Below are 21,770 nucleotides of genomic sequence, written 5' to 3'. Positions count from 1 at the left end.
TGGTTGCTCATGTAATATATATTTAACGTTTAAATTATTATTAAATTTGTATTTTTAAATCCAATGGTTGTTATCGCGATAACTTCTAATTGAAAAGTGTTTAGTTAAATGTATATTATTCAACTAATGTGGGAAATATTTCTTACTTGCTTTTTTTCATAAAAGACGAATGTTGTCACCTATTAGGTTATAAACAACTATTAAACTACCCAGAATCATCAATTAAATATCCTTATTTATTTATTTATAAAAGGTATTGGGATGGAATGGTATAAGGTGATGATGGATATACAAAATTTAAATTTAAATAAAAGGTTGGGGCAATCAACCTGAATCTTAAATATCTTAAATGCAAACAATATACATATAATTACTTTTCTACGATTGTCCAATCATGTTGGTACGTCTTTTTTCGAGATGCCACTGGAGAAACGTAAATGCCACATTAATATTTTTGTAAGCACTCGTGTCGCAACATATAGTACGGGAGCTAGCAACGTTTGAAAAGTAAGAGTTTTAGGTCAGCTGATTTTGTGATGTCTTCCTTCTTGCACTTTCGGTTAGAGTCTGGGCTATCTGGCTGGCGGTAGCTGTTGCGTTTATTAGTGCACATCCTACCTGTCCAGGTAATAATCCTGGATTTTAAAAGCATTTTAAGAAGCGTAATTTTTAATTTTTCGTTTTTAAATAAGTCTACCTGACATACTTTTTTTATTGCCAGACATTTTTGACAATGCTAACTATTAGACCAGTGCCGATAATTTTTGAAACCTAAAAAAATTACAGTAGGATGAAACCCATTAGAAAATCAGGGGAATATGATCAAAATGAAAGGAAAAATAAATTACGGTCGATCTGAGTTCGGGAAGGGGTAGGGGGGGGAGTTTTAAGGGTAAAAAACGGTTTATCTCGATTTCCGGCAAAACTAAAAGTCCTATCGAAGAAAGTTGAATGGCAAAGTTGGAGGTAATAAAAAGATCTAAAACTTTTGTATTCACACATTTTTCACATAACCTCAAAATTTATGTGAAAAATTCAAAAAACCAAGTTTTTGGTTTTTAACTTTTATCTTTTACAAAAATATTTTTTTTTTAACGAAATTTGGTGAAAACTTACCTTTCTATGTCCCAAATACGCTGTAATTTATTTGATTAAAAAAATTTATTTGTTCGCCTTATTTTGAATTAATATCGAAAAAACACCCTAATTTTCAATCGAAAATTCTGACGTCAAAATTTCAGCTTTTTTCAAAAAGTTGGTGTGCTTTCAGTTCGTTGAAATCTCTACTTTCCTATGGTAAAAAAATATATATATATTACCATAGTAAATCTTCTCAGAAAACGCAAAAAATCGTATGCAGTAACGCCCAGACCTGTCATCCCCTTCCTTACTTCTCTATGAAATACGAAAATTTTAGCCCATCTAAAGGCTAAATTTTTTTTTTAGGTCACTCAGGTATATATAAGTTATCTTAAAATAGTAATAAATAGGCATCTGATTATAATTTAAAGAAGATTCATAGAGAAGTAAGGAAGGGGATGACAGGTCTGGGCGTTACTGCATACGATTTTTTGCATTTTCTGAGAAGATTTACTATGGTAATATATATATATTTTTTTACCATAGGAAAGTAGAGATTTCAACGAACTGAAAGCACACCAACTTTTTGAAAGAAGCTGAAATTTTGACGTCAGAATTTTCGATTGAAAATTAGGGTGTTTTTTCGATATAAATTCAAAATAAGGTGAACAAATAAATATTTTTAATCAAATAAATTACAGTGTATTTGGGACATAGAAAGGTAAGTTTTCACCAAATTTCGTTTAAAAAAAAATATTTTTGTTAAAGATAAAAATAAAAAATCAAAAACTTGGTTTTTTGACTTTTTCACATAAATTTTGAGGTTATGTGAAAAATGTGTGAATACAAAAGTTTTAGATCTTTTTATTACCTCCAACTTTGCCATTTAACTTTCTTAGATAGGACTTGTAGTTTTGCCGGAAATCGAGATAAACCGTTTTTTACCTTTAAAACTCCCCCCCTACCCCTTCCCGACCTCAGATCGACCGTAATTTATTTTTCCTTTCATTTTGATCATATTCCCCTGCTTTTCTAATGGGTTTCATCCTACTGTAATTTTTTTCACTTTTTATTTATTTTTAAGGCTATCTGCACTGGTCTATATCTGCCAGACGCGATTTTTCGTTTTTTTTTATAAAAATGTCCAAGAATTTTATAATGTTTGTAATTTTAATATTATGTTATTTAGATAAGGAAAACTAAAAATTAATATGCCAGACATTAATTCGATTGTTAAGCCTTGAATTAAAATGAAAAAGTCATGAAAAGTATTGCAGTATAATGCTAAGTAGTAGTAGACCTCAACTACCAAATTTAATACCCGAAATTTTATAAAAATCAATGTTAACGCTAGATTGTATCAACCACAGTTCACTGAAAGTACACTTAAAAAAAAGGAATAAGGTGCGAACCTTTTATATTTACTTCCAATTGTCTCCTTAAACGTTTATTAAATTTCTTAACTAAAAGTTAAATAAACATTAAATAATGAACTAGCAAAAACCTGTCGTCAACACTACTCATAATACACTTGCTTACAAATTGATAAGAATATGTTATAAAACGCAAAAAGTTACATTATTCGCGAGTGTTAGTGACATGTGGTTGGTAATACTCGTACTAGAGTGAATTGTGCGTGCGACCGCGACATGGCGAAAATAAATACGATAGCCTTCGAGGAGGCTTTGTCCATGACAGGTGCGTATATTTAAGAGAAATAATTATTTGTATGTATAAATTAAGACATATATTAGTATCCTACACGACCGAGGTGTCATCGTGGACAGACTCCAGACCGCAACTACTACTAGGCGAATGGTTTCGGAAATGGGGCTTCCAAATAAATCCCGAGAAAAGCGTCGCAGTTCTTTTTGCCAGGGGCAACCCCGGAGCTCTCGCATTCTCGGGAAAAATTCCGCCTCAAAAAAGAGGTAACCCTATACGAACAAGCCATCCCTTGGCAAAAGTCCGTCAAGGAGTCACGCTCGATAGCGGCATGTCTTTCCGTAAGCATATAGCCGCCGTTCGCAAGAAGGCCTCTTTTGTCCTCTCTCGCCTCCATTTCCTCCTAAATAAAAGGAGTCACATGTCCCTTAGACACAAGGTGACACTGTACAAGGCCTGCATCCGACCAAAAACGCCCATTCAGGCCGAGCTACGCTCGCCAAAACAGCCCGAGCTGAGCTATAGGCCCTTAAGGCCAACAGCAAGATCCCATTCAAAAAAGAAGTATCCTACAATTTAATAACTGCTTTATATTACATAAATGTAAATACCTCGTGATGACCTTCTTTTATTCCATTAAAACAATTATTTCTAATTACTAACTACTTTCTAACTACGGTTCTTTAACATTTTATTGTCATTAACATAACTTGAATTATTAGTAATTAATATTAATTACCAATACATTTACTTTAATTACTTATTAGTCTTAAATTAGGCTAGATTGTAAATTGTAATGTTCCATGATGTCTTAGTAAAGACACATGTATAAAAAAAATATAAAAACATTGTTTACTTGTGTTTTTTTATTATTATTTGTATCATATCTTAATGTTTATTAATCACAAATGATCACTAATATATTTTTATTTTGTTAACTAAATTTTTTAATTAAAAAATTAAATACGGTATTTAAAATATTTATTAACAGCAATCAATCATAGCTGACAATCTATTTTTACTATGCTTACATTTAGATTATGAACGAATCAATGTCACGGCCAAATGTTACCTGGGATGTGTTATTATTTCAATGTAATTATAATATATAAATTACTCGCTTCTCAAGTCATTTATAATTAAATATAATCTATATTTACCCATTAAAGCTTTATCTACTACTGAATTACTCTTTCATATGTTCACATAATTATATAAGAGACTAAAGGAGTAATAATAATACATTTACAAAAACTTCTGTTTAAAAAATTTCTCTGACGACACTTTTGTTACGGCGTATATTATTATTCGTATACAATATACACTTTATACACATATACACCATACCCATAACCTTATATTCGTACAATTATAATAATGTTCTAATACAGAGACATGAAAAACATTGTCATAGGTACAGACACACTAATGTCCTATAAGATCATTTTAAGCGATGATAAAATTCAAATTTATTTTATCTTTACGGAGTAATTCGTCATATCGTATCGTGATAAGATCTTTAGAAGAATAATTACCAAGACGAACTGTTGAAAAAAGCCTGACATTTTGGTGTTTACGATTTTGTAGATAAATCTTTAGCAATAACTAACTTCAAAAACTAAACAAATGTACATTTCCAGGTCTCGGCAAGTTTAATCTGCTGATGTTCTTACTGAGCGTATTGGTGGTGACGGGGATGACTTTTGAGGTGTTTTCAGTGTCATATCTGGTACCGGCTAGTGCCTGCGAGCTTAACACCACCGTGTTTCAGCAAGGCTTGATAGCTGGGATGCCTTTGATTGGTTGGTTTCAATTCATTTCTTGCATAGTGAGATGTATGACGTCGTGTTCCATTTCTTAAATATTATTTTTCTATTTATAAACCGAAGGTTCTCTTCTGACCACAATATAGTTTACATATATATCAAAACCAGTATTAAGTAAGGGCAAATGCGGAATATATATAATAAGTAACAACTAATTTGCACTAGTTTATTTGAATAACAAAAATCTTATCAAATAACAAATGCTAAAATAAATCTTATTACGTAAGTACATTTTATGTAGAGATAAGGATGTCACCCGAGACAAATAAGTTTGTTTAAATTAAGATTGGCAAGTTAAACACATTTTTTTCTAACCCTACACCGGCCACTATGCAGAATGCAGATATCACCTACATGAGATGTTCTTGATATCGGATAGAATTGTTATTTGTAAGTCCACGACGTCTATATATTTCTCACGAAGATGAACTCCAGCCAGTATTATATGCTTTTCAGGTATAATTGCAACTTCTCACATATGGGGCTACCTAGCTGATACAAAAGGTCGACGGAAGACTCTTCTCTGGTCCATGGTATTTGGATTCTGCGCAGGATTTCTTGCTACTTTCTCAATGAATTGGATCGTTCTCGCTGTTCTTAAATTTATATCATCGGCCGGGTATATATTTCAAATATTATTTAAAAACCTCTTTATCATTAGTATTCTACATTATCTGTAACATAGGCTATAGAATATATATTATAAAAGAAATTACAATCCGGGCGAGGTTGAGACAGACTACTAGTAAAACATAATTATTTACTAGATTAAATTTGTAATGAAGCCGGCGTAATCCGATCTAACATTAATTTCATGTATGACAACATAGTCATATTTTAATTCAAAGTTGTGTTTTTTTTAAATATGTCCTCACTTATGCTTGAACAACTGGATATTAACAGAACATTGAATTTTAATAAATACTTAGCAGTTATCTTTATACATTGCCCAATAGTATCGGAAATAATAAAAATGATAGTCCAGTGGCGCTATAACTCTAAATGGGTCTCAGATGGAATGCGATTTTTCTATTAATTTTTTTATTCTTTTATGTATTTATTTATTATTAATCTTACAGCTAGCATACATAATATAAAACAAAACACTTAGACAATATAGAAAGCCAAAACAAATGTTATCTGACACATGTCGCCGATTTTTGTTTTCACCGTACCAGCGAGTGTTAGATGCGTATAGACGGAAAGTCCATTGGTACACAGCCGGGGTCGGATAGATGGATCTTTATGGATGAAAGTCGCACGCTGAAGCCACTAGGCCAAGATTGCGTCTTTTTTAATACATATTTATTTTCAGACTAGCAGGTTGTTACCCTTTAGTAATTACGTTGCTGGGAGAAACAACACCACAGAACAAGAGGTCGATCATTATAGCGTTCCTTAACACGCAGTTATTTTTGGGATCAGGAATTATGGCTCGTAAGTTTAATCACATAAGATTGTGCGAATTTGTTATAATATAGACTATAATATTTTATTTAATTACTAAAAGTAGCTTCTTTTTTTAAATTTCTTTATTTTACAAAATAATATAATACATACAATCATAATAAGTTACATTAGAAAACCGCTGTGGTTTGTAGCTGTAGCTGTAAATGCGTATTCCATAGAATTAATTAATTATGTTTCCTACTAATTACTATTGGTATTATAGATATAGGACCTTTCGTCAGATGCATGTAGCGAAATATCGTAATGAACAAAATAAACGTTTCTTTTCAGTTTTGTCGATACCAGTTTTGCGGTTGAATTTCTCTTACTATGTCCCCTTTTTGGCGATATCCATGGAGTCTTGGAGGCTTTTGAACTTTATCTTCTGTTTACCGTGTGTTGTCAGTGCAATAAGCATCTTTTTCATATATGAAAGCCCTAGATACCTGCTTAAGGAGGGAAAAGATGATGAGGCTCTTAACGTGCTGAGAGCTATATTTGTGATCAACACCGGAAAGAGTCAGGACGAGTATGAAGTAAGCCGTTTATTTACTTATATGACACATACTCGTATGTTATCCCTAGACAAGAACTAGGCTTCACTTTGAAGTTTTACATGAATGGCAACTTTATCGATAAATAATACTTAATTGCTATTCATATTGGTGGTGCGATGATACCAAAAATGCGCGCGGTCCGTAAAAGTTGCTATGATGTAAGATAGTCCTCAACTTTCTTAATAAGTGAAAAACAGAAATATGATTCGTAACTTTAAAATAACATTTTAGGTCCAATACGTGACATTGAATGAAGAGAGTGTCCAGTCAAAATGTGACAGTTTGTGGGCTTCTTTCGCTTCGCAAACGCTTCCAATGTTTAAACCGCCTCTACTGAGAAGTACATTGCTTCTTTCGACGCTATTTGTTATAGCTTATGTTGGGTAAGTTTCCTGCGTCTATCTAAATAATTCTAGATTCAACCCACGGTACCCGACTATATAATTGTAAATATATTTCTATTAGGTAGTAGTTATAGTTTAACTACGCACAAAACAATATTTAGTACAATTTCAAGTTTAGTCTGATCTGCCTTAGCAACATGTGAGAAAAATCAATAAATATTTACGAAAGCAAATTGTTTATTTGGCTTCATTACAATCAGCGTCTTGTCAGGTATTAATTACACAAATCTGTACTAATTTGTGTTAATTAAAGATTTTGAGTTTTAGTTAATATACACCTTAAGAATATCAATATTCACGTTACAGAACTATCTGCAATCAAGAAATAAAATACATAATACTGTATGAGTAGATGATGGGCGATTCATCTTTTAAGAACAGATTTCTAAATGATTCTTTATTTATTTAATTCGTTATCCAACAGCTTACATTTATTATATTCAGTAAAAAACAATTATACTACGCATATAGCCAAAGATAGAATACATAAATAAACAAAATGGTTAAAATATTTACGAAAATAAAATATAACTTTATTGATTTTTTCTTAATTTATATATTTAGATTAAATAAGTAATACCTACCTAATTCAGCAGTGTTGTGTGCTAGTGTAAAAATGAGGGTGTGTATGTGGTTGTGCTCATGATACACGTGATTTAGCGCTATGGATATTCTAAATACTCCTTTTAAGCATATTCCGCGATAGCTTAAACAAGCCAAGACTTTTATATTTAATTATCTGATGTATATAAACTACCCTTTCAGAATGCAGCCATTCGTGATATGGATGCCATTCATCGCGGATGCATTTATGCGATCTCTAGAGTCGGGTGAGAAAAGTCTCACCTTCTGTGAAATGTTAAGATTTTCACAGAATCAAACCGTGACTGAGGTGAGATTAATTAAAAGCGTTTCTCGTTTTATTCGCAAAACTGAAGTTTTTGCTGACCAGTATCACACTATTTTAACTGTTGATAATTATGAAATTATTATCGTTAAATTTCGTTATACTTGCGTTAAATTATTATTTAAATTTTCAGAGCAATGATTGCAGTTTGAATGTCGTCGCTATGACATCAGTGTTTGGTGTAAGTTTGTTCTTGGCGGTCGCAAATTCCATCTTTAGTACTAGTGTTAATCTTTTCGGAAAGAAGCGACTTTTGATTGGATTTATGGTAAAATTACATTTTTTTATTATTTTTTATGGGATTCGAGAGACACAGTTACATTCCATTAACATTATTATTGTAACCTTCCAGATGATGTCCGGAACGTGTGCGATTTGTATTAACTTCCTGCATAATTATATCATGAGTGGTATTCTCTTCACATTGTACATAGTTAGCGCGATCAACTTCAGTTTCCTATCAATATACACCGTAGACATCTACCCCACATATGTCAAGTATGTATAGTTTACATGTATTTCAAGATAATAAGGGCCTCTTTCATAATGTACGGATAAGTTCTACATAAGTTCCAAATTAGCTATTCATTACTTATTGGTAGGATAAACACTATTGTTGCATTTCACGACTGTCAGATAGCGCTATTCGTTACATAAAGTCCATCATAAGTTATGAGTCCGATAAATGTCAAATAGCACAATTTATCTTCCAAATAATGTATGTGTTGCATAGCTATTTGGTACTTCATCCATAGATATTGAAACAGACCCTAAATATATCTAATGAACCTAGGACGTAGCCATGGCAAACAGGCAGTTACACTTCTGTATCTCTTTAAAATGTAAATATAAAAGTCTAATATCATTCCAAATTCCGTCTGCAAAAACCAACCTAGTAGTTCAATGTGCTGTTTTGTTGGTAATTTATTTTTCTGCTTAACAAAAATTACCGGTATTTTTTTTGTATATATTTTACTGTTTTTTAAGAGCTTGTAACATATACCGTAGATATAGTATTATGTATGATGTGGTAAACTTGAATACAGTGGCTCACATTTTATTACTTTGCTAGTTTCATTGTACCGGCGTAACATACGCCGGTTAATCGAGTAAAAACATTAGTTGGGGCCTATATTAATAACAATTTTTATTATCTTAATTTTCAAGTATTAAACACTAAAGTAACTATTTTGCATTTCAGAGCGATGGCTGTTTGCCTGACGTTGATGGTGGGACGTGGAAGTTCAGCTATCGGGATTAATGTCTTAAAGTCGCTTCTGACTTACGACTGTGAATTAGCATTCTACCTCTTTGGAGGTTTAACATTATGTAAGTACATGTAGCGGCATCAGATTGCATGTGATTCGTTTTATAACTCCCTTTTCATAGTTTTTGTGTTAAAACATGCATTCCTTACGATGTTTTCCTTTACCGCATGTAAAAGCTTTACACGACACAGTTTACACTTAGCACCTGGGCACCTAGTTTTGTGTGTAGCCTTTATTATGGTTTTTATGTTACAGTTATAGTAATAAATAATTACAAGAGTAGAATATATAGCTTAGATTTGTTATACACATTTTATCTATTTCCTAATATCCTAGCTTCCTTCAGTACCGTTGATTGGAACCCCTTCACAAAAGATAAAGACCTCCTCCAGCTTAGTAAAATATCTCGTGGCTTCTTTAGCTTCCTTCATGACTTTCTTTCTCCATTCGCTTCTGCTACTATGTCTTCTATCCACCTATGTTTGGGGTGCCCTGTTCTCCTTCTTCCCCTTAGTCCTTTCTGTATAGTTGCCTTTAAAGTCCACCTATTTTCTCTGCATCTTGCTATATGCCCCGCCCATTGTCACTTCTGTTTTAGGGCCCAATTACAGGTAAGGCATTATAGATTATATATTATACCTAAGCTATTCTCTCTTACAGGTGGTGGCCTCATATCGTTCCTTCTACCAACAGACAAGAAAAAGCCATAAACAATTGAAGACTAACGTTGCATATCTCGTGCGTTTTGAAAATGACAGAATACACTGAAGGGTGAAATTGCGGGCCATGTATTGTGGTATTGTACCAGGTCCCAAATATATTTAATCCAAGATTGATTGATATCTTTAAGTATCTCCATCGATCTCTTCTCCACGAGCTAATATTTATTTAAGAAAGCGTTACATTTTTAAACATATCTTCAAGATTTAAGTGGCAATAAAATTGACAGACTATGATGACAGATTTTGTCTGGCAATATGAATCTTATTATTTTATAACTGTGTGCGAATTTAAAATTTAGATTTACGATAATTTCTATATATACGTCAAAGATGTTTTAAGTAATGATTAATTATTTAAGTAGAAACAATGGTTATTTAATTAGTACTAAGAAAGTTATTGTAAATAAATAATTTCATTTTGGTTGTCCTTGTTTTTTCTTTAAACCCGTGGTAAATTGAAACCTGTACATATAAGAAAGGCGGACGAAATACCTGAACATTATTTTGTTGCGGAATTACATAGAAAACTATGATATTGTAGCTGCACTTACCTTTGGAGGCTGAAAACACATTCTTCCTCCACGGTGATATGTTCAAAGATATTCATACAAATCAGTACTGTTGGGGGCAAAATTAAATAAAAAATAAATCTGGCTGGTGCTACAGTCTGTTTAGGTCCGGGTCTCTGATTTCTTTATTTGTTTCATGATTATTTGTCAATCTATTAGGCAAGGAGGTGATCAGTCTCCTATGCCTGACACACGCCGTCGACTCTTTGGGTCTAAGGCATGCCGGTTTCCTCACTCCTTCTTCACCGTACGAGCGAATGTTAAATACGCACATAGAAACTATGTCCATTGGTGCACAGCCGGGGGATCGAACCTACGACTTCAGGGATGAGAGTCGCCCGATGAAGCCAACTCTGCTGAGGGCAAAATTAAATACTTGTAGGTAATGCATTCCACGGTATTTATTTGGATAAGTTTTGGTATCATGTTTGTATAACAATAACATCAAATGTAAACCTATATTATACATGAAACCCCTCCAGAAAGATATATCTTAAAAACTACTGAACCGAATCTGATGAAACTTAGACCGTTCCTTAAGTTGAATTATAATTTCTTATTTTTACTAGGTAGTTTTACAAAAGTAGGTAGGTACACATTGTATGTATGAAATATCATCATTATGTAACATGTTTAATTTAGGTACTTATTAAGCTTTTTATTTTATCCATTTAATGACATTTTTTTTTATAATCTAATTAAAAGTATTTGTCTACAAATCAATAGGTAGATTTTTGTTGAGCTAGGATAATCTTAAAATTGTAACAATATATCCAAATGATATGGTATCCCTTGTTTCGTTCTGAGACATAATTAATATTTTTAATTTGACTGTACCCCACAAACACTACAGCTTTAATCAGTTGTCGGGCTGTGGTAAACATAAACTCCGAATTTAAAGTTATAAACACAACACGTAATCTAATAATATGTGTAAATAAAAAAAGAAACTAATTTTTTTCAATTACTTTTAAGTGGCCTCGTTGCCAGATGGATTTTTTTTTTTTTTTTTTTTTTAAACGTTTCCAGATTATTCCCCGACTATATAGTCGTCGGAGGTGTTAAAAAGCTTACATAAATGTATTGGTAACCCGAATGTTTACTTTCTATTACTATATTACTACTCTACTACTACCTATTTCTTTTGACAACCCCCTGCATGACCCTCACAGCAAATCCCAAAAAGATGCCTCTCAACCTAACATTGAGCATTATTCCCTTCAAACTCGTCTCCGTTACCCTCATGCCCATAGCTTGCTCAGCGTTATACCTGTCGTATCCATACATGGGACAGTCGGTCAGAACATGCAACACTGTCTCTTCAGCTGCATCGTCACAAGGACAGGCAGCACTTTGTCTAACCCTGAACCTGTGAAGATACGACAAGAAGCCACCGTGGCCTGTCAACATCTGAGTAATCAATCCCGTTGGTTTCATTTGTTTAATTATCGAAAAGGCCGAAGCAACATTTGGAAGGAATAACTTGGTTATTGCAGCTGTTTCACCGTCTCGATATCTGTGATTCCATTTTTCTATCGTGTTTCCACGTAGACAGTTCTTCAAATGCGATATGGGAAATTTATTGTACACGGGCGCCTCTTCTAGATGCGCAGCTTCCTTTGCTAGTTGGTCTGCTCTTTCATTCCCCTCCATGCCCGAATGCGCTTTAACCCAAAAAATATCAATTTTTTTGTTGAGTAAATGCGCTTTATTTATGTTCTTACGAATTTCAACTACAAGGGGATTGAAAGAGCGACCACCCGCAACACTTTCGAGTGCACTTCGGGAGTCACTATATACGCCGTAGGTTGTTTCTGGGTGACAAAGGATCCTTTGAGTCGCTTTAAGAAGAGCCACCAGTTCAGCTTGATACACGGAACAGCATGAAGATAGTTTCAATTTAAAAGTCTCGAATTCGGCACCATTTTTCCATAAGGAAACGCTGGCACCGACCAATTCGTCTACTTTACTTCCGTCCGTATATATCTTTACTGCCGGTGCATCTGTTCTAGGACGCTCTTGTTCTCTATAGGCTATAAAGTTGATATCAGGTTCTTTGGAGGGGTGAGGAATACTCATCCACGATACTCTTTGCTCCAGGTCACCTTCCAATTCAGACTGAAATAATCCTCTCTTTGCTTCGTATAGCACAGAGAGGCCAGATGGATTGTAAGGTAAATAATTTGTCACGAAAGAATAAAAACATATTCTCATTATATCTTCAGTCTGTTAGGTTAGACATTTTTTTAATGGATATGCATACACTTCATTAAACTAGTGTTTTTATCTACATATTTTCAATTTAAACTAGGTTCTCTCATAATATGTTTCATGTAGTTCTTTCCCGTTTATATAATCAATTTCATTTTTGTCAAATAAAGTAGTAAATATTTTGTTTACAAGATAATAGGATTAAGGATAATTGTCACGAAATATACAGTCAAGCCGTAAAATGAAATTTCTTGACAGAATGCCACGAGATTCCGAAAATGAGGTGAGTTACGAAGAGAGTTCTGTTCGTAAAATGAGTTGTGAGTTGTATTCAGGGACTCTCAGATTGCCAAGGCAGTGATCGTATACGCGTAGTCTCCTTTGAATATTATATATTTTACAGGTATAACAGGCTGCTAGGCTTTAATATTAATTTAGTTCTTATTTGATGGTAAGGACAGTGACACCAGACTTCCAGCTGAAAAAAGTTTAGCAAATTAAGTCTTTGTTACAAAACAAAGTCAAAAAATAGAACGATTGTGGAGTACAAACAACTTTATGGAAGTGCTTGACTCTTTGATAAAACAAAATAACACAATGAAATAAATGATCCTATGGGAATGATCACATAATACGTATTGTTGCTGTTGGTTTTTAATCTTAAAAATGTCTAAATAGTATATGAAAGAGAGACCATATACTTACAAAATGCTACACTCGCCGCCACATAAAAGATCATTTCACAGTTGCTATTACCGACAGCTCCAACTAAAGTCGTACCGATCAGTGAAAAGCATCGCGCTACCATGTAACCTAGACTCGTTGCAAGTCCCCTGAAAAAAAAAACAATTTTTAATAAAAATCCTAAATCTCTACTGGGGTTGCCCACTATAAATAAAATTGTTATAAAATGGGACCAAATAAATTTAAAAAAATCGTTTATATTCAAAGAAAGTGGTACATTCAGATTTATTAATGATGAAAAAACGCACGAAGCTATACAAAAATAGGCACGCAAATTTCATATTAATTAATTATCAAAATGTCAAAATAATAAATTAAGTTATAAATAATTGTTGTCAAAACTTATGGTCTAAATACTCTCCCACACTATAAGTAGTAGTAAGTATAAGTCAATAGTTATTTATTATATTGTTATCACGTATAACAAAGACCGTATATTTACACAAGCTTTCCCGAGCGCGATTATGTAACTATATATACTTTGTTTACGGATGTAATAGCAAAGTTATCAAAGACATTGTGATAAGCCAAAATTATACATATAAATAAATAAAATTACCTGCAAGACGTAGGATATAAATCGACAAAATATGTAGATATACTCCCTATACCCACGAGCGTTGTTTGCATTAATGTGTAAAACACAACACTTGCCAAAGGTTGTCTTAAAACTGAAACCTGAAACACAATACAACGTTGATTACGACTAAGAAAGCCATTATAAAAACATTTACACGAAATGTCGTGGCGCTACAACACTTAAGTGTTTTGGTCTTGGATTTAGGTGATTCGCTCTGAAAACAATACAGATTTTGTAAGTTTTTCTCGAAGGCGAACATATTGGGAGGATTCAGACTGAGTGTTAGGTGATTAAATTGTGACATCGGTTTCTAAGACATCCCATTTTGCTCACAAGGTCTTTCTTTACTGTAAGAACAGTTGTTAATTTAATTACAAGTAAGATTGCATACATAAAAGGAAAAATCCAAAGTCTCAGAGAGCAAACCCACGACGTAAAAACATTGCATTGTATCATAAAGTAGATTTAAATTATTTAAATTTAAAAATAACTCAATGTGATATTATTTTTACCATTACACAGCTAAACCCAGCAAGTAGAAATATAGAAATCAAAATAATGCGTCGATATGAGGCAAACTTTGTAACCGACAAGTTCAATACAGCTACAAAAAGACTGACAGAGAAGCCAGAAATTAATGTCTCTTCCGAAAGCGTATCATTGCAAGTTACCTGAAATGAAAATTATAGTTTCAATAACTGAAATTAGTTCTGTTAATTCACGCAAAGAGTGAACGCCTGAGAGAAAAGAGAACCGTTGTAATCCATCGAAATTGTAACTTAATGAAAACCCGTTGCACTATGGCATACGGGAGTTATGCTAAGCGGTAAGTCTAAACTCCGAATCTCGCCCTAAGACATTGCGGTTCTCACACGATATTTTTCTTCATCGTACGAAAAACTGATCAAGGTTTGCCGGCCACCCGTCTCGTCTCTTAATCAAACTACTTACCTTTACATTTAATCAATAAAAAGGTAACCAATGGTGTAACAAAAGTATTAATTTAGCAAATAAAAATTCACTACAGCTCCCGCATGTGTATGTCAGAAATGGTCTGATGAGTCAATTAACCGTTGATTTTCTTGTTGCTTTGGTTAATAATTGAACATTATATTTCTTATAAGAATCATAATTTATTGTGATTAGATTTGTTCAGTTATTATCATTAATCATTACTTAACGAATACTGTTACGACCAATCAGAGCCAAGCAATTCCTCGAGTGGGATCGAGGCGCCCGCGCCATCTTGATTTTGGACAGTGCGTTCACGAATCGCAGGGTAGTTTTGGTTGGGTATTCGGCGGAGCACTGTGGTGATGAGACGTTGGCGCCAGTTGGGTCCATGTGATATGTGGTTGAGTAGATTGTGAATAAAAGTGAGATCGGTGCCTTGAACCCGCTCGTTATAATTTAAGCTTAAAGTGTTTCTTGTAATGTTAAAATAAATCTAAATTAAATATTGTACGATAATTATGACGCCCACTAAACCCGCTAATGACGGACGAACATACATATATATTTTGATTAAACTTTGTTAATTGTTAATATATCAGGGTACATACATTAGCGTTGTGTTGTTGTGATATATTGTTGAATCCGTCACAAAACCTTATATCACTACTTCCCGATGAGATTGATTTAAACACCATATCAAGCATAGTTGGTAACCACATAATCGATACATTACTTCTGAAAACAAAACATTACGTTAGTTATAAAACATGTTGTGTATGTTTATTGTTTTTTATTAATATATATACTACTTTTTAAATTATTTTACTTGCAGTGAAAAAGAAGCATTTAACATTGCTTTCTAATCACTATTATATGTAAACTCAAACTCAAACTCAAAATATCTTTATTCAAGTGGGTAACCAAGTACACTTTTGAATCGTCAAGTTAAATTAATCGTAAATTAACATTTACTACCAGTTCGCAAGTAATAAATACATAAAGAGAAAATTCAAATATTATACATACATAGCGCAAGCCAAAGACAGTAAGTAGAACAACTGCAAAGATCTCCATAGCAGTGGTGGCTTAAAAAGTGGTGACGCGTGTCTTACAAAATTGACACAAAAAGACGAATCGTTATACGGTTTTACATTTAGAGGTTTTATCTGTAAAGACGTTTCTTTGTTGTAATTATATCTGTGAGAGTTTAGTTAGCCTAGTGGTAAGGTGAGCTGCTCTAGCCCTGGGGTTTAGCTTTCGATCTGTGCACCAATGGATTTGTGTGCGCAATTCACAATTACTCTTACGTTGAAAGTAAACAAGCCTAGGTCACTTACTCGCCCCAAAACTTAATCAAGAAACACGATGGTCTATGGTCGTAGTTGTCATTTTATATCAACTTTTTTTATTATAATATTTAAACTGTTTTTGTTTCCTATTAAGAATAATGGAGATATTTAGGATTCAATTCTTTCAATTTATAAAATCATAAGTATAACTTACTGCACCGCCTCCGTGGCGTAGTGGTTAAGAAAAATAGCATTTTTTTTTTAAATTTAATAATTGGACTTTGAAAATATCCAAAATCTTTCTTCTTAAATTAGGAATGTCTTAATGAATTGCGATTTTCATAACAATCACTTTCAAGTTCAAAACGCATGCTCACCACAAAATCATCTCGGTTTCCACCATTGGTCACAAATATATTTGTCAATACTTCAATAGCCTTGTCATTCTGTCCTTTGTCTATAAGAAACTTTGGACTTTCCTCCAGGAAAAGCATCATCAGAGCGCCGATGCCCAGTGGAATGGACATAACAAGAGTGTACAGCCTCCAAGACCGAAAACTGATCTCTATCCAAGGTATGAACATTGCTACGGATAGTGGTAATATGAAATACGCAAGACCTGTAATATTATATTTTAACATGTAAGTATTGTGCTCGTACAGTATAGGAAAACATCGTGAGAGCTAGCTTGTCTATGAACTGAAAAACCAACGACACCAAAAAGCATACAAAGTTAATCAGTTAGGTGTACTTGTCTAATAAAAACATTCAGATGGCGTTATTGGCGTATTAATGGTCGTCCATTAATCACGCGATGATTTCCACCCATGAAAACGCGCTGCTATTTAGTTTAGTGCTATTTTATTATTAATTGGGTTTATTCAGTGCAAAAAAAATTGGGGCACGGGCCCGAAAGCCATACAGGAATGGCACGATGTGATCAAAACTTACTAAATGATACAACTTCTCCACCTATATTCATTGTGTTCAGTATAAATAAGAATTGATTCCTTTTCTTCGAGCCCACACTTTCTCCGAGGTACGTTACAGTCAGCATAAATAATGAAAGCGTGCTGTAAATTAAATTCAAAGTTTCATTTGGGAAACAATTAGATATTTGTATTCATAACCCAAGAGCCTACGACAATTCTATGCGACTATAGAGCATTAATTGTGGTTTATGAGCAGGTAACAGCTAGTAAAGGTGTGTTAAAGAGTACCTAGTAGTAGAATACTTGGCCGTCGTGAGGTATGCTCAATGTGAGCTCTTGTACGTATATATTCTTAATTTTGTATCAAAACAATCGTACTGTTTTTCAAGCGTCATTCCTGTAAATTATTTCGTTTTTACACAAAATAAAAAGTGACTTGGAATTTTGCAATATAACTAACGTTAGTAGTAGTTAGGTAGTAGTTTTGATGCATGTTTATTTAAGATTAAACCACTCACAATGAAGATCCAATCGCTTTCGTCACCAGCATCATTTCCCAATTGACAGAAATGCTACTAATAGCCCCAAATATGAAACCAACGGATGTTGAGAGGACTATTGCCGTCCTTCGGCCTTTTGAGTCAGCGAAATAACCCCAGGGATATGAAAAGACCAAACCTGAAATAGACAGCAGATATTTATGCACTAGACTATAATGCTCTTACTATCGCTTGCTCCGGGGAACAATCGTAAAAGCAAATTTATTTTTTCAGGATATTTACAAATACATATATATAATTATACTAGCAGACCGGCCAAGCGTTGCTGTGGCTAAGGTTTTTGTCACAGATGTTAAATAGTATCTTATGTGAAACGTTGGTACTTTCAACACAGTGCGGCGCCATCTGTTAGAATTGTGATTTGTGACTGTCAAATAATAACAGACAAATAATTAGCAATAAATTAAAATTGCGACTATAGTTTGAGATTTAAACTATCCTATCTCTCAAGTTGGATCGAACTGCACATGGTGTGCAAATTTGATTGATATCGGTTCGGTAGTTTCGGAGTCCATTGAGGACAAACATTGTGACACGAGATTTATATATATTAAGATATATAATGAAAGCTTATTTTTTTTTCTATTTGACGATTTAAACATTGTTGTTATGTATTTAGTGAAAATAGTAAATAATAACAAAATGTATATATCAATAATTTATATAACTAGACTTGAGAGCAAAAGCGTTTTTCGATTGGTTTTTCTTTAAACATAACAACGACGCAGTAACTGCACATTACGATGACACATTTTGACGAATGTCTAGAAAGTTATAATATATTATAACCACACTTTTCGCGAAAAGATTATGACGTTTGTCTATTGACCACTCTTTTTTTTAAACTGTCGCATTAACTTTTATGATTATTTGGTAGAATTACAATATAAACTAAAACTATCTATCTTTATAGTTATTTCTATCTATTTCTGGAAAGTTAAATGAGTATTACGAGTTTACATCACCCAAGAAAATAAAAACGAAAAAAAACATTAAAACATTTAAAGAAAACACTTTTTTACCGGATTGAAGTTAATTATATAAGTGTTGTGATGATTTGCTATTTTAAAAGAGTACCGAGAGTTTTTTACGCCGGCTTTTTCTCTCGGCCTACACCCTCTGTCTTCTTTGCCGATGAGTAGGGATGCCTACAAATTCAAATTTAATGACGTGGAATAAGTGATACATGTATCTTATGTTCCATAATAAACATATTTTTTATTTTTATTTAACTGATTATTCATTGGCGAGAGAAGCTGTAAAACTTCGAATAAATGTAAACATAAATATATTGTTAAAGAGTTTTAATTATTATTATTAATATCACCTAATAGATCTTAATCAAAAATCTCCTACTACCTATACATATATATACATATCTACTAATTGACGTGCCAATACTAATAAATGAATATTGTTTATATTTTTTATATTAGAAAACCGAACTAGCAATTTTATCAATTAATTACTACATTTAAATGTTTTTAATATTATTACAATTAAATACTAAATTAACATTTTATAATTAGAAAATTATGTTAATTTAGTAATTAAAAGTGAAATTTTATGTGTACTCAATTGTTCCATTTCCATATAGATAAAAATCGTTAATAGCTTCATGGCCTTGGAAGGGTTTGGTAATGGAAACATTTGCTTACAATAACAGTTATTAGTGATCTCATTGTATTTCATGATTTTCAAATTATGTCGTAAATCGTTTGTGAAATAAATTAAATCTAAATGTTTAAAATGTACATATAAAAATAAACAAGTGTACACGCATCTGACCATAAAATCACATAAAATGCCACAAATGTTGCCTTTTGTAGATATTGCAGATATTACCGACATACCTGCAATTACCTTCTGTAAGGGTTCAATAATTTCTATGCCCACTCAAAAATTGTTATAATTCTAATTGGTTGAATACGATATGTTTATTTTAGCCGAATATTACCGTAGAAAGGCGAGCCCACCAGCACACCAACCTGACTGGTGGTGAGCCCCAGTTCACATCTGGAAGCTGCTACTACGACGCTGAATCCAAATATATCCAATGCAGCAGCGACGATTGTTACACAGCAAGAAAATAATACCATTCTATTGTATCGTCCGTGACCTAAAAATATTAAATAAAAATTTCATTTGTATCTAACATATTCTACAGTCATCCAAGAGCGTTGGTAGGCAAGTTATTATAAACTATTTCAACATAAAAAAGTAATATATTTTATTACGCTATTTTAACTAACTACATTGATTATAGACGGATTTGACCATTACAATAGAAAAAGTTTAGAATTATAAAGCAAAAAGTAAGTGATTTATATAGAAACGTAGTAAATTTTAGAGTCCTTAGGTTCAAAATGTACAAAATACTACAAAAATGTATTGGGTGCCAGCTAAGCCTGAGTACGCTATATATAATACTAGCTGCCCCCGTGAACACCGTTTCTCCTTAATGCCTAGCCTACCTTTTTAGTACGAGTACATACCAACATGGAACATTTTGCTATGCTACCCCAGAGACTGTTCGGTATGCGGAATGAAAACTTTTTAGGTTTTTCTGTGATTTTTCTCTATATAAACCTCAGAGTTCAAGTTATAAGTTCTTAACTAAGAAATAAAAAATAGGGGTTGATCGTAAAAGGTAGATGAAAATTAAGGATTGTATTTTTGTATGCTGTATCATGAAAAATAAAAACTTTTTTTTAGGGTGGACACCCTTTATCACTTAGGGGTTTGAAAGCTAGATAGTAGATCTCAGACTTACTGAATATGCATACAAAATTCCATAAGAATCGGTTGAGCCGTTTCGGAGGAGTATGGGAACAAACATTGTGACGCGAGACTTTTATATATTAGATATATATTGAACTTGACTTGGAGACTTAAATACTTGACTTGGAGACTTAAATAATATTTTAATTAAAATTACCGTAAAATATATAAACGTACCTGTGACATTAAGAGCTTCATCAAAATCTCGATCGTCATCTTTTACGTTTGACATTTTAATCTAATTTTTATTAAACTAAGGCCGCAATAAACTTGTATATCGAGCGAGGTACAATTGACGAATGGAAATGTGAATTATAAAAGGCCAGTCTTTTGAATGTGGGAATGGCTTACGTGTTAATTTTTTTCTACACAGTATGTAGCGCACGCTATATTTGAACTTTTTAGTATAATGATTAATCGAATAAAAATATATAAAGTACATTAATTGGTTCTTATGAAAGTACTTGATCCGGCGTGGTTTTTGACTATTACATTGCTGCGGCGTTTTAATACTATGATATCTTCTTAGTCATTTATTGAACGCAAATTATGTCAAGGGCGATTTTGTACAAAATAAAATATGTTGTTGATTATTATTTGGATAAGAAAACTTTCGCCACAGACTTAGAACTTTGTAAGAATTTGGTCAGACATCATTTTTGCATAACTTTTAACCTTTTACAGCGCATACCCGTCCCCAATAAGGTTTACTATTTCCCGTTTTAGTGACATTTATAATTATTGCTCCGCTCCTATAAGTACTGCGTGATGGGAGATGTCAAAACGTACTTTTGTGTGAGTTCAATGACAACTAATATATTTTGTTATGGAAAGAACAAGCCAATTAAGAAAACAAATTATTAGGTCAACAATTTTCATTTGCCTTTATAGTCTTTGAGTAAAAAAATATACCAAATTTATCAAATATGAATTCAAAAAGAAAATTGTGATGAAACTAAACGTTTACCGTTAGAATATACCTGATTCGAATCAAACAGAATCTTATCGGTGACTTTTAGTTTCCTATACATTTGTGAACAGACATACAAATATAGCAATATACGTGCTTGGAAATCTAAATCACACTAGTAGATTATTAGTTCAAACTGATAATCTCCTTTATTAAAAAAGAAAAGCTATAACGTACACTAGTAATGTAACGATTACTTTTATAATAGTTTTTAAAATATAAAATACTTTGACGTTTGCTTCTTTCCTTAAACCCTTATAATAAAAGTACTACACAAGTGCCCAAGCTACAATACAACGCAA

General features: G+C 32.9%; 2 protein-coding genes across 3 annotated transcripts; one reads left to right on the top strand and one right to left on the bottom strand.

The window, feature by feature from the left end:
* Positions 1-2,646: 2,646 nt before the first annotated feature.
* Positions 2,647-10,303, top strand: LOC125049767 (putative transporter svop-1). Its single transcript, XM_047649213.1, has 11 exons — positions 2,647-2,778; positions 4,386-4,547; positions 5,028-5,190; positions 5,887-6,008; positions 6,312-6,556; positions 6,809-6,960; positions 7,747-7,873; positions 8,022-8,156; positions 8,241-8,386; positions 9,090-9,217; positions 9,817-10,303. The coding sequence occupies exons 1-11, from the start codon at positions 2,730-2,732 to the stop codon at positions 9,864-9,866; spliced, it is 1,479 nt and encodes a 492-aa protein (XP_047505169.1). The 5' UTR covers positions 2,647-2,729; the 3' UTR covers positions 9,867-10,303.
* Positions 10,304-12,660: 2,357 nt separating this feature from the next.
* LOC125049795 (solute carrier family 22 member 15-like) lies at positions 12,661-20,914 on the bottom strand. 2 transcript variants are annotated; one of them, XM_047649254.1, is made up of 11 exons: positions 20,676-20,914; positions 19,675-19,836; positions 17,676-17,835; positions 17,177-17,298; positions 16,603-16,844; positions 15,963-16,102; positions 15,545-15,668; positions 14,495-14,653; positions 13,962-14,080; positions 13,364-13,491; positions 12,661-13,136 (listed from the first exon to the last, which is right to left on the bottom strand). In XM_047649254.1, exons 1-11 carry the CDS (start codon positions 20,728-20,730, stop codon positions 13,093-13,095), a joined length of 1,455 nt encoding a protein of 484 aa, XP_047505210.1. In that variant the 5' UTR covers positions 20,731-20,914; the 3' UTR covers positions 12,661-13,092. The 2 variants fall into 2 exon arrangements, with proteins under 2 accessions (XP_047505210.1, XP_047505209.1); XM_047649253.1 differs by having other exon boundaries at positions 15,545-15,671; positions 20,676-20,912.
* Between the last annotated feature and the right edge of the window lie 856 nt (positions 20,915-21,770).

The sequence above is a fragment of the Pieris napi genome, chromosome 5 (genome assembly GCF_905475465.1).
Source record: "Pieris napi chromosome 5, ilPieNapi1.2, whole genome shotgun sequence".
NCBI classification, from domain to species: Eukaryota; Metazoa; Arthropoda; class Insecta; order Lepidoptera; family Pieridae; genus Pieris; species Pieris napi.
The sequence above is the reverse complement of the archived record's forward strand: the minus strand, read 5'-3'. Positions and strand labels throughout refer to the sequence as shown.